At 57.6% G+C, this 13,567-nt stretch overlaps 1 protein-coding gene across 4 annotated transcripts in view; it reads left to right on the forward strand.

Annotated features, from left to right (window-relative positions):
* Positions 1-7,855: 7,855 nt before the first annotated feature.
* The window catches only part of RHBG (Rh family B glycoprotein), a 10,729-nt gene continuing 5,017 nt past the window's right edge, over positions 7,856-13,567 (forward strand). For all 4 annotated transcript variants that reach the window (XR_005531600.1, XM_039251341.1, XM_039251342.1 and 1 more), the window contains exons 1-2: positions 7,856-8,073; positions 13,247-13,433. Coding sequence is in view for 3 of the 4 variants with exons in the window: in XM_039251341.1 (XP_039107272.1) it covers positions 7,887-8,073; positions 13,247-13,433 (374 nt within the window). In the remaining variant the exon portion in view is untranslated. The remainder of the gene's footprint in view (positions 8,074-13,246; positions 13,434-13,567) is intronic.

A 13,567-nucleotide genomic window follows, 5' to 3' on the forward strand; every position in this document is an offset into this window, starting at 1 on the left:
AGTTACAAAGACAATCATAATACAGTAAATGCCAAAGTAACATTGTTCACCTCAAATTTAGACAATATTATTTGTCTAATATATTCAATAAACTTTTTAAAGTCATGCTCAGTGGAAAGATATTCCATATCCATGGATAGGAAGACTCAATATTGGTAAGATGTCAGTTCTTCCCAACCTGAAACCTGATCTAGAGGTTAAATGTCATGTCAGTCAAAATCCCAGCAAATTTGGGGCGCCTGGGCGGCTTAGTCAGTTAAGCGTCCGACTTTCGCTTAGGTCATGATCTCGCGGTTCGTGGGTTCGAGCACCGCATCGGGCTCTGTGCTGACTGCCAGCTCAGAGCCTGGAGCCTATTTCAGAGTCTGTGACTCCCTCTCTCTCTGACCCTCCCCTGCTCACGCTGTCTCTCTCTCTCTCTCTCTCTCTCCTAGAAATAAAATAAAAATATTTAAAAAAAAAATCCCAGCAAATTCTTTTGTTGATATCGACAAACTGACGTTAAAGTTTCCACAGAGAGGCAAAAGACCCAGAATAATGATGTTGAAGGAGAATGGATTTGGAGGACTGATGCTCCCTGACTTTAAGACTTAATCATATAAAGCTACACTAGTCGAGACAGTGTGATTTTGGCGAAAGGCTAGAGAAAGAGACCAATGGAACAGAATGGTCCCATAGAAGTCTAGGCAACTCCTCTTTGACAAAGGAGTAAAGGCAAGAAAGGATAGTCTTTTCAGCTGTGTGGGGACACCTGGGCACCCACATGCAAAAACGTGAATCTAGACCCCTTTCTTTCTCACCCCACGTCCAATCCTTCAGTAAACCCTATCAGTCTAGCTTCCAAATAGACCCAGAGCCCGACTGCTTCTGCCTTCTCCTCTGTGACCGCTACCTGATGGCCTCTCAACTGGCTGCCTGCTTCCACTTATCCCTACGGCTCATGCTTCTCCGGCAGCCAGGAGGATCCTTTAAAATAATAAACCAGATCATACTATTTCTCTGCTCTTAACTCCTCAGCTTCTCCCCATTATCCTTACCATAAAGTCACACTCCTTCTCAGGGCCTTGAGCCCTAAGTGTGCTGCCCACCCTTCCCTGCGCTGCCCCCTTGCTCACCACACTACCTGCCCTCCATGCTGTCACCTCAGAGGAGAGCATTTGCTGTTCCCTCTACCCGGGGTCTGTGAGAGTCCCTCTCTGGCTGACTCCCCGTGTCTCCTGAGTCTCCGGAGGCGCTCCCCAGCCAGCCGGTCTCCTGCCCACGCCACCCCCTACCGTCACTCTGTCCTCTCTCTCAGCCTCGTTTACATCGAAACTCCCACGGCATTTTATATAGCTCTCTGTGTGCGGTTACGGAGTCGCCCCCACCAGAAAAGCATCTCCTTGAGGGCAAGGTCACTGTCTGTTTGTTCACTGAGCCGGTGTCCTCAGGGTCAAAGCAGGGCCTGCTTGACCTTGCAATGTGTGGCTCAATAAACAGTTATGAACTGAGAAGCTGAGTGGCTATGACTTTGCTCAGCAACAGTGAGAGCCCCAGATTTCACGCCCTCCCCCACCCCGGGTGCCAGGGGCCTGGTACACTGGCCGGGCTGCAGGAGGGAGACCCAGAGCACGCAGCCCTCATCCTGATCGTGTCCTCGAGAGGGCGAAGTTCTGTGCCCATGGCCCCTCCAGCCACTCTCCGGCAGCCTTGAGCCCTTGTCGGGGACTCTGGGTCCCCTCTCCCCAGGTTCACCCAGCTGCTCCCGCCCGGCTGTGTCAGACGCCTCACCGGGCCCAGGGCAGAAATCTGCTTTACAACTGTTCTCTCCTGGGTCACGTGCAAGGAACATTTCTACTCAGTTGCTCCCTTTCCAGAGAAGAGGTGTTCATCCAACGGCGTGCCTCACGTTTGGGGAAGGCAGCGGGGAGGACGGGGCCGCCCAAGAAGGGGAGCGAGGGTACGGTCCCCAGACAGCCGGACAGCGGCTCCTGGCAGAGGGAAGCGGTGGGACCCGAGTCAGCTTTCCTGGCTGGTGCAGGGCGGAGTGTGGTTCTGGCTGGTTCCGTGGTGGTGATGGACTCCTCGGGAGAATGGAGGAAGAGCAGCTGGTGGGTGGGGATGACATTCTGTCCCCCTCCCCTTTTCACTGCGGTCACAGTCCCGTGAGCCGTTCCCATGAGTAAGCTCCCTGCACCCCACATTCCTTCCTGACTTCTCTCTTTTTTTTTAATTTTTAATGTTTTATTTATTTCTGAGAGAGAGAGAGAGAGAGAGACAGCATGAGCAGGGGAGGGTCAGAGAGACAGAGAGATACAGCATCTGAAGCAGGCTCCAGGCTCTGAGCTGTCAGCACAGAGCCCGACGCGGGGCTCGAACCTACGAACCGTGAGATCATGACCTGAGCCAAAGTCAGCCGCTTAACCGACTGAGCCGCCCAGGTGCCCCTTCCTGACTTTTCTCTTAAGAGGCCTCACCCAGGCACATGAGAGTTCACAGAGCACCCTGTCCTTTGTAACCGGACCGAGGGCCGGTTTCCTCACGACCCTAGCAGTAGACAAGCCTCCCCTAAGGCCACAGCCCGAGGAATGGCAGGGAAGGGAAAGAAATGGCCATACTGTTTATTTACGTTTCCTTAGTAACAGCAGTAATAACATGACTCCTGGTGCTGAAGACATACTGGGTGTCGTGTGCTTTGTGGCCATCAGTCCTCACAACAACCCCTGGGAAGTGAGTCCTCTCCCTGTAACAGGTGAGGCAACGGAGGTTTGAGCTTTGGTAAAGGGCGTGGACAGAGCCGAGGCTCTGACCCATGTCCCCTCACTCCGAGGCCCTGCCCTTAACCTGCTGCATTTTGTTGTCTTCCAAAACTTTTACTGATCAGGAATGGACCACAGCCCTGCGGCAGGATAGGCAGGGATTCAACTTCAGAATCAGGGCTGCCGTGAAGCCTTAGCAGCTGAGACGACATCTCCTCGGACTTGGCAGAGGACAGAGCGCCGTTCTGTCCCATGTGGTGGTGGTGGGGTGTGGGGTCAGCCCCCAGAGCCCAGCGCGGCCCCTGGCACACAGCAGGAGGGCAGAGCGAGGGTTACGTGGATGGAAAAAACTGGGGGTTTGAGATCATTGCCTCTTGACAAACTTTTTCCAAGGTACTGTCATTTTAATTTTTTAATATTTTTAATATTTATTTTGATAGACAGTAGATGTGCGCATGAGCAGGGGAGGGGCAGAAAGTGAGGGAGAAAGAGACGCCCAAGCAAGCTCCACACCGTCAGCGCAGAGCCTGATGCAGGGCGCGAACTCAAGAACTAGGAGAGCATGACCAGAGCCGAGACCAAGAGTCCATCACTTAACCGACTGAGCCACCCAGGTGTCCCTAAAAATTTTAAGTACACATTTTTTTTAAGTTTATTTATTTATTTTGAGAGAGAGAGCGTGCGCGCGTGCGCATACGTGACAGCAGGGAAGGGGCAGAGAGAAGAGGGAGAATTCCATGCAGGCTCTGCGCTAATAGGGAGGAGCCAGACTTGGGGCTCAAACCCACTAACTACGAGGTCATGACCTGAGCCAAAATCAAGAGTCGGAGACTGAGCCACCAGGCCCCCGGGTTTTTATGTTACAAATGAAGAAAGGTCAAGCACCAGTGACCCGACCGTCTTCTGCGCGGACACCCACACGGCGAAGCCCTGGGGGGAGAAAGCCCTGAATGGAAGTACGGTGTCGTGCCCGGTGCCACAGCGCATGCAGTTTTCGGGAGAGACTGAGGCCTGGGGCCTGCGCGGCCCCAGAAGATGGGCACCGGGGAGCCTGTAGCATAGCCTCTTTCCCTCCGTCCCACAGCGCTGGCCAGAAAGGGGCCTCCTCCACCCGAGCTGTGAAGTCAGGCCCAACCTCAAAGTAAGCATTGCTCCCTCTGGGAAACCTTCCCTGACCACCCCCACCACGGGTCAGCCCGGGCTCTGTCCTCGCCACAGCCCTCTGCAGCCTGATCAACTGTTCATGTACGTCCCCCGGAGGGCAGGGATCTTGTCCCCCGGGCTTGTCCCCCTGGCTGTCCGGCCCCAGCACAGCAGGCGCTTAGTGTGTTTGTTGAATGAAGGAAGCCTCTGCCTTTCCCCCAATCTCCTGGTCCACAGTTAAGTCCCGGGGCTGCTGGCCTGACGGCCCTTCCCCAGTGTGCCTGTCCCAGGCCCCTGGCCCCCGCTGCTCACCCCCCCCCGCCCCCAGCTATGACAGGAGAATGCATGGGGACTCTCTGCCCACCCCCACCCCCGCCTGCTCCTGTCCTCAGAGACACCCCGTGCCCCACAGCGTGCAGAGACGGTCACTGCTCTCTGCTCAGCTGCTCAGAACAGTAATAATCGCCGCATCTGCTGACGGCTCAGAGGATCCCAGCACTCTCCACGTCAACCGTGCGGAATCCCTAAAACAGTTCATATAGATGAGGAAACGGTCTCAGCGAGGGCTCGGCAACTTGCCCGAAGCCCCTCCATGCAGATGAATGGATGAAGGAATGAACGAACAAGAGTCTTAAAGGCTCTGGCGTTTCGCCACGTTTCTCCTTTGTTCCCCAAACACTGGGGAGAGCTCAGTGGAACCAAAGGAACCCAGTGGCTTTGGGGATTCCTGAGCCAAGAGCAGGGAGTCGGGAGGAGGCGACCCCAGCGAAGAGCAGCTCCAAGCAGCCCTGAGTTACTCAGTAACCCGAACCCTGGTCCCCACGGCCAGCCTGACCGCGCTGGGCGCGGAGAGCAGTTCCCCTTGGCCACCCTCAGGCGGCCAGCTGATGCCCGCTGGAAAGCAGAGAAGGAAGGTCGGAGACTGGGCAGGCCCCGAGCCAGCAGGACAGAGCTGGTCACAGAGTCAGGAGCCCCCTGGGGGACGTCTGGAGTGGAGGGAGGAGAAGGAAATAAAGCCCCCCATCCCACCAGGGCATCGAGGAGGAAGGAGGGACAGACAAGGGCCCTGACACCCCTTGGGGATCCAAAAGAAAACCATGGATGGAGTCTCTTCACTCTAGATGGTGGGCCAGGGGAGCCCTCACAGGTGGAGGCCCGCCAGGAGAGCCCTTGGGGGGAGGGGTGGGCTGGGAGGGCCCTTCAGAAGGGGAGGGCTGCCAGGGTCATGCCCTCTGTTGGACGAGGGGTGACGTGAGCTGGTACCACTAGGCTGTTAAATCAGAACGATCTTTCCATACAGGTTGGTAAATAGACGTTGCCCAAATGCCTACCCTCCGCTGGCCCAGATATTCTGGCCCTTCCGGGGGGCCCCCTCTAGACTTCTCGACATCCAGTACATAAAGGGTTAACCCCTGCCCGGCCCAGGGGCCTCCAGGCTCCAACTGTGTTACACATTTTGACTAGCATCTCAGGACATGGTCCCAAGTCCTGGCCCAGAGTTGGTGTTAAACAAATAGTTGTTGCACGAATGAACAGTGGAGGAGAGAGGAATCAGAGACCCAGAGGCGTTCAGGGACAAAGAGAGACAGCAGGTGCGGCAGAGACAGAAGAGGCTGGAGCCAGCGAAGAGGCTCCCAGAAGATGCTCTCCCTGGTTCTGCAGCTTGTGAACCTGCTTCCCCGGAGCCTCTCCAGCCCCTTCCCGGACAAGCCAGAGCAGCCCCCACCCCCAAACTGGGCCCAGGAAGCCAGCTGCGTCCCTGGGGCAGAAGGCTGGACCTAGAAGGATACCCCAGATGAATTGTCCAAGAATCATTATCCAAAGGCTGCTGACCAGACATGTCCCACCCCCACCCCCTGCCCCTGCAGCAGGAGCTGAAAAACAGTCTTCCTGCTGACCAAGTAGTGACAGAGGGCCTCTGGGCCAGGGGCCAGGGGCCACCGAAGGCCAGAGAGCCCGCTTCACCTGCTGGGAACAGTGCTACAGAGGTGACCCCTGCCCTCCCGGGCCTGCCTGGCTGGACACCTGGAACCCGGCCGTCCCCCAGGGTCCACACTAGGCAGGAGGCTCAAGCCCCCGGCCGCAGGGGAGGAGGCGCGCAGCAGGAATGGCAGAAGGGGAAGCAGGGAGGAGGGTCACCCCTGTCCCTGCCCATTCCTGAGGACAGGCACCATTCCCAGGAGGAGCTCACTTCGCGTCTACTCTGGGGAGTGGCTGGCCCCTCGGAGCCCAGGCCACGTCTTCCGGGAACAGCAGGGGCCTGCGACTGCTTGGCGAACACGGACAAGCCCCTCCCACACCGCAGCCCCTCAGACCCGGCTGGGCAGTGGGGTGGACGGAGAGCCCCCCCTCCCAGCTCCACAGAGACCGGCCTTCAGCTTTTCTCCTCTGAAGCCCCCATGGCCCGCAGGTGTCAAAACCGATAGCAGCGGGGGCTCCCCCTGTGAGAGTCCTCCCGCCACCCCGCACCCATGGGCGGAGGCTGTGTGTCAAGGCCCTTCTGCACTCCCCATTCCCGGCTTCAGTCCCTGAACACACTGGACACTCATATGGCCAGCCTTCTGTCTACACAGGTCCCTTCTAGAAATATCCCCTCTTCCTTCTTCACTTGCTGCGTTTCTAGGCTGTCCTTCTAGACTGCCTGCAGACACGCCTCCTAGGAAGCGGCTCTCCATGTCTGCGCCCACCATCACCCTCGCCACCGTGGGCTCTGCAGCCCCTCCGCCTGGGCCCCCAGGGCCTCTGCGCCTGCCGGAGTCACACATTCACCCCAGGGGGCATTCAGTTCCCGCCTAGGCGGCCGTCTCCCAATAGGACAGTGGCTCCTGGAGGGAGGGTTCGGGTGCTTCCTCTCCAAAGCCCGGCTTACAGTAGGTGTCAGTGAGTCTGTCTCCTTACCATCTGTCTCCCAGGAGCACCCCCCCCCCCCCGGTGGAGGTAGACCTTGCTTGTGTTACAAGTGGCTCCTGACTCCTGGGGGAGACCTCCTCCATCCAGCCTCCCTTCTTTGCAGCTGCTCGGGCAGCCCGGGCCCCCTTACCCTGGTGCAGCTGTGCTGTCAGCGCGCCGGCTGCTGCTTGGCTGGGGTGCAGACCCAGGTGGGAGGCTTAGGGGGCTTGGGGCGAGGTGAGGGCTCAGACCACCACCCTACCCCAGGCGGGTTAGTCATCAATGCCTGGACGGCATCTCTTTACCTCCGTTCTGCATCTGGCTTTTTCAAGTGGGAAAAGATTGAGTAATCCCGGGGCGCCTGGGTGGCTTAGTCGGTTAAGCGTCCGACTTTCGCTTAGGCCATGATCTCGCGGTTCGTGGGTTTGAGCCCCGCGTCGGGCTCTGTGCTGACTGCCAGCTCAGAGCCTGAAGCCTGTTTCAGAGTCTGTGTCTCCCTTTCCCTGACCCTCCCCTGCTCACGCTGTCTCTCTCTCTCTCTCCTAGAAATAAATAAAACATTAAAAAGAAAAAAAGATTGAGTAATCCCTCAAATGCCTCCCGTGTTCACCCTCGAGGGACCAAGCCCGGGCCTTAAAGAGCCTCTTATTTCTTGGGAAGCATTCTCTTTTTTTTTTTTTTTTTTTTTTTTTTGAGGGAGAGAGGACTGGTGGGTTGGGAAGCATTCTCTAAACTAACACCAGGTTTGAGGGGGAGGGGCCTCTTTCCCCAACCTCGTCACCCCGGGCCCCTCAGCTGTGCCCCATCAAGGGCAGAACACAGGGCGCCTTTCCGGGGCCATTTCCAGGGACCTGTCCCAACCAGAGGCAGCTGGGCGTGGGGAGGCAGGCCCTTCGGGTACGGACGCCCCCTCCCCGCCGCCGCCGCCCGATTTCCGCACCTGCGGGGCGGGGCTGGGGCTCCGGGCTGGGGCTCCGGGGGGCGGGGCTGAGCCGCGGGGGCGGGGCCTGGCTCGGGTGGGCGGGGCCTGGCTCAGGTGGGACCTGCCTGGGAACCGAGTGTCCCGCGCGCCCCGAGCCGGAGCCGGACCGAGCCAGGGACCCGAAGCCCTCGTCCATGGCCGGGTCTCCCCGCCGCGCCGCGGGCCGGCGACTGCAGCTGCCCCTGCTGTGCCTCCTCCTCCAGGGCGCCACCGCCATCCTCTTTGCGGTCTTTGTCCGCTACGACTCCGAAACCGACGCCGCCCTCTGGCACTGGGGCAACCGCAGTAGCTCCGACAATGAATTTTACTTTCGCTACCCAAGTGAGTGTGGGTGAGGGCGCGGGGAGCGGGCAGCCCAGCTCCGCGGTGTCTTGGCGTCCGCGTCTACACCTAGGAGAGCAGCCCTCTGGCTTTGAGACGAAGGTGCCCCAGATTTATAATAACAGCTTGTCACCAGTGTCCGCGCTGTCTTGGGCGTCGTGCTGCGGGCGGCCCACGCGTGGTCTCGTCTATCGGGCAGACAAAGATGGGGAAACTGAGGCTCGAAGAGGCTCAGAGCTGGTTCAGGTTCGCGCTGTCAGAACTGAAGGAGCTGGGATTCAAGCCCAGATCTGAGCTTTAATTGCTTCCTCGCCTCGCCTCCCAGCTGGCCTCACTGGGCTTTGCAGGGAGACTGCCTTTGTTAGGGCCTCCACCCCATCCCCGCAGGGACAATCCTCCTGGGCCGGGGAGGGAGGGCGGGCACCACAGGAGTGGCAGTGCCAGGCATTAGCTATGAAGGCAGCCAAGACGGGAGAGGCTCCGGCATTCCTTCCCCAGTGGCTCGAAACTGGCCCTTCCAGAGTCCGAGAGACGATCACACGACCACCGACCACAGCCCAGAGCAGCCGTCCCGGCCCAGAGCAGGAAGCGTGGCGGGGTCATTAGCCCATTTCACAGGGGAGGAAGCTGAGGCTCAGGGTGCTTGTGACTTGCTCATGATCGCCCATCAGGTAAACGGCAGAGAAGGTAGGACTCAGGCATCCCAAGGAACCCAGTTCTGCCTACTGGGGAGGCCCAGGAAGGAGGGGGTGAGCCCCTGCCCCCTGCTGGGGACAGAGCATCTCCCTCGAAGGTTGGGGGCCTCCCTTGCTGCTCAGGTCCAGGGCAGCTGGGACCCAGGATCCCAGATCTCCTCATTTCATCACCACCGCTTGGACAGGGCTTCTGTCCGCCTCAGTTTTCCCCATCTGGGCAATGAGGACGAGGATGCCTCCGTGTGAAGGACGGACGTTCCAACGAGGCCTAGAGTGTGAGGGTCTCTCATAAAATCCCAGGCTGCGATTGCCCTGCTTTTCCTATGCCGAGCTGGCGGCAGGCTGTCCCCACCCGACCCTCTCCTGGTACCAACCCCACCACAGTGCTGAGGACACAGGGGCTGAGACGCAGCCCTGGGCCCGAGCGAGAAGCGCTGGCCCCCCATCCTCGGCAGAGGGGCTCCAGCCCCTCCCGCCTGTGTTTCACCTCAACCCTGTCTGGGAAGGTGAGCCCCAGGGGCTGGGATGCCAGGCGTTTGCCCAGAGAGGTAGGGGGTTGGGAGGGAACGGCTCACGGGTTGAGAGAAGTAAGCTCTTGTCCCAGGGTCTGACCCGGCTGCTTGCCATTTGCGTCTTCCACGGGCCTCACCCAAGGCCCCATGCCCTGCTCGGCCCCCCGGAATGCCCCAACCGTCACCCCTCTGCTGCGATGGGGGCTCTCTTTGGGAGTGGGAGTGGGGATCCTACCTCTCTGCTGCCCTAGGTTTCTGTCCCCGTGGACTTGGGACCCTGGTGTGGGGGAAGGTTGGGGCGGAGGGAAGTGTGAGGTCTCTGGAGCCTGGGGCTTTGATGAGCCGGGTCTTCCCCTGCCCCGTGTCCAGGGAAGGGGTCAGGGCCAGAGGGAGGCGTAGCCACTGCCCTTTGATTCGGGAGATGAAAGGAGTTCTGCAGCTGGTGCCGAGGGCACGCCTGCTCCCGGGGTCTGTCTGTCTGTCGTTGCTGCAGGCAGGACCCTCAGAGCCCCTCTGGCCCACCACCCTCAGATGTGGAGAGAGGGCCAGAGAGGTCATGGGGCTGCCCACGAGCACACAGCGAGTTAGCCGGGCTCGAGCCGGGTCCCCCGGCTGTGGCCTTTCCCCGCATTGCAAGCCTCCTGTCCCATGAGACAAGTCACGGGAAGTAAGGAGAAAAGACAGGGCTGCAGGGGACACAGAAGCAAACACGAGAACGGTTCTAAGAAAACACACCTCTGAGTGTGTCACACACCCCTTACTTCTGGGGAGAGGGATTTAGGATAGCTGGGATCAGGGTCTTCTTAGAAGAGGCGGGGAAAGGGGCGCCTGGGTGGTTTGTGACCTCTTCTGGGAGAATAGGGTCCACGTCCCCCATAAGGCAGGGGTGGGGGTGGGGGTACAGTGTGGTGGGGAGACGGCCTCCTCAGCTCACCACGCTCTGCTCCTTAGATTTTATAGCCCGACTTTACAGATGAGGAAACTGAGGCTCACAGAGGCTAAATGGCTGGTCCATGGTCACACAATCCAGCTGTGACTGTCCCCTTGGCCCGAGTCATCTTGCTCCAAGCTATCCAGCGGGGCTGGGGAGGGGCAGTAAGGGATGGAGGGAGGCATCAGGCATCTCTAGATGCCTTCTCTTCGACCCAGGGTGCATACGCTTGGTGGCCACAGCCAACGGAGAGTCTATGGAATGTTCCCCGGTGAAGGAGATTTCCTAATGTTTAGACTGCATTTGAAAGGTCAAGGGACTGAGTTGTGATGCCAAACAAACCCAGGGTGGGAGACGTAAATATTATTGCCAGTTACGACCAGCTCTGGAGCGGTTTCTGCATGTCCCGGGCAGGGAGCCCTGCGACCCAGCCCCCTTTGCCATCTTGCTGTCCTTGGATGAGAGGACAGACGTGGCAGCCCCTTTGCTGTTGGCACAAGGAGAAAAGAAGCCAGGCAGCGAGGACTGAAAGAAGTTAGGCTGCAGGCTGAGTTAAAAGTGATGCTTCTCCTTTTCTGTTGGGTTTTACGATCTGAGAGGGAAGCGAGACCTGGGTGATCGGGGCTGGGGCACAGGGCTGGAGAAATGGCTCAGTGTAGGGGACATTTAGTGAGGCCAGTGGATCTTTAGACTTGCACTTTGAAGTTTAATAATAAATTTTTGGCTTGTTAGGCGCTTCTTCAGATTAAACAAAAAAGGTGACCATGACCTTTTTCTTTATGATCTGCCGCTTTCTACGAGAGATTTGAGGTGTGTATCGGGCAGAATAGAAATAATGGGCACTGTGAGTGCCTCCAGTTGTTTCCGTCGCGATGCCAGCGTAGCTCTGAGCTTCCAGGCAGCCAAGAAAAAAAGGGAAATGTGGTCAGTTACATGTTCTCATCAGAGGCAAGGAAGGCTCACGTTAGTGATTCTGTGATTCTTTGCCGTCTGCCTCCCAGGCTCCGTGAGGGCAGGCGCCCTCCCCAGAGCCCGGTGCTGGAGTTCTTCGCAAACTTCTGACGGGTTCCCTGGGGGAAGTGACATTTGCTAGCATTAAGTTCCAAGAGAAGTTTCTCACGTGGAGCTGTAAAAGGGGAGTTTAGGGTCAGAGTTGATCCTGTTTCTCAATAGCTTATTTACACTGCCTGGTTTCTAACGGCAGTCACGGTACTCTTTCTCTAGCTTTTCCCAGTTAAAGCCAAAGACAGAGCATGGACTTACCCTATACATACACCCAAGGCAGAGAGAACAGGGCCAGATGCGCTGGCTGAAGGTCACCCTAGGTCGTGTTTCAAACCCTGTTTACAAGTAGGTCGGTGGGAGGTGTGTGGACCAAACCGATACTGAAGCCGATATTTGTATGCATCTCACGTTCAGTATTACTGTATATTATTTGTGATAGCTTAGTGTTTTATGCATACACGATAGAAAGCAAACAGAAAGCCTCCGATCTCCCTGCCCAGAAACCTCACTGACACTCAAACTTCAACTAATTCATCTATAAAATTAACATATTCAAATTATAGAAACAAACACAAAAGCAAAATCCTCCTTCCCACAGCCGCCACACCGCACAACTCCAGGGGGCGTGGTCTGCGGTTCAGCTAGGCACTTGCAGCCCTGTGCCTCCCTGCGGTTCCTTCCCCGGAGGTAGTCTCTGTTAATGATTAAAGCTGTTTTAGACAAAATTAGGGGCATCTGGGTGGCTCAGTGGATTGAGCGGCCAACTCTTGATTTAGGCTCAGGTCGTGATCCCAGGGTCATGGGATCGAGCCCCCACATTGGGCTTTGTGTTGGGTGTGGAGCTTGCTTAAGATTCTGTCTCTTGAGGCGCCTGCGTGGCTCAGTCAGTCAAATTTCTGATTTTGGCTCAGGTCATGATCTCGCGGTTCATGAGTTCGAGCCCCGCGTCGGGCTCGGTGCTGACAGCCCAGAGCCTGGAGCTGCTTCAGATTCTGTGTCTCCCTCTCTCTCTGCCCTTTCCCTGCTTGCTCTCTGTTTCTCTCTCTCTCTCAAAAATAATATTAAAAAATTTTTAATAAATGTTAAAAATTTTTTAAAAAAAGATTCTCTCTCCCTCTGCCCCTCTCCTAGCTCATTTGCTCTCTTTCTAAAAATAAAAAAAAAAATTTAATAAAAAATTTAAGGCTATCTCACAAACTATTTTTAAAAACCTTAAAATCCTGGGGCGCCTGGGTGGCTTAGTCGGTTAAGCATCCAACTTTCACTTAGGTCATGGTCTCGCGGTTCGTGGGTTCGAGCCCCGCGTCGGGCTCTGTGCTGACTGCCAGCTCAGAGCCTGGAGCCTGTTTCAGAGTCTGTGACTCCCTCTCTCTCTGACCCTCCCCTGCTCACGTTGTCTCTCTCTCTCCTAGAAGTAAATAAAAATATTAAAAAAAAAAAAAAAAAACACCTTAAAATCCTGACGGGTGCCTGCGTGGCTCAATCGGTTAGGTGTCTGACCAGCTCAGGTCATGATCTTACAGGTCTTGAGTTCCAGCCTGCTGACAGCTCAGAGCCTGAGGCCGGCTTTGGATTCTGTGTCTCCCTCTGTCTGCCCCCCTCCTGGTTACGCTGTTTCTTTCTCTCTCAAAAGTAAACAAACATTAAAACAAAACAACCTTAACATCCTCAAAATGGAGAGGTATAGATTCTGAAGTATGAGGGATGGAGCTTAGACATCAGGAAGGACTTCCCAGCAGAAAGGGAAAGTTGAAAGGCGCCTGAAGGAGATGATTTTGAGCGTGGAGGGGCAGGGCCTGCAGCCAGTGAGAGCACAGGCAGGTTGTAGGAGACCCAGGGCGGGAGTCGTGGGGCCCCAGTGCCCCAAGCCAACCAGCCCTGCACGGGCGCCCCAGGCTGGGAGGCACCCCTGCCCCCGGGGAGTTTCCCAGGCCCGGCTCCAGCCTCGGGGCTGCCGGCTGGTGAGGCCCGGGGTGTGGGTGGGGGCACCGGCCGGGCAGGCCACCCGAGCAGCCCCGACGCGCCCGCAGGTTTCCAGGACGTGCACGTCATGGTGTTCGTGGGCTTCGGCTTCCTCATGGCCTTCCTGCAGCGCTACGGCTTCGGCAGCGTCGGCTTCAGCCTCCTCGTGGCCGCCTTTGCCCTGCAGTGGTCCACGCTCGCCCAGGGCTTCCTCCAATCCTCGCGCGGCGGCCGCATCCACGTGGGCGTGCAGAGGTGGGCGGCGGCGGCCCCCCGGGCCCCCCCTCCCGGCCCCTCCCCTGCGCGGGGGAGCCCGCCCCCCTCCTGCCCCCACCCCCCGCCTAGTCCCCCTCCCGGCCCCTCCCCTGCCCGGGGAGCTCGCTCCCCTT

The sequence above is a fragment of the Hyaena hyaena genome, unplaced genomic scaffold (genome assembly GCF_003009895.1).
Source record: "Hyaena hyaena isolate Hyena2069 unplaced genomic scaffold, ASM300989v1 scaffold_385, whole genome shotgun sequence".
Lineage (NCBI taxonomy): Eukaryota > Metazoa > Chordata > Mammalia > Carnivora > Hyaenidae > Hyaena > Hyaena hyaena.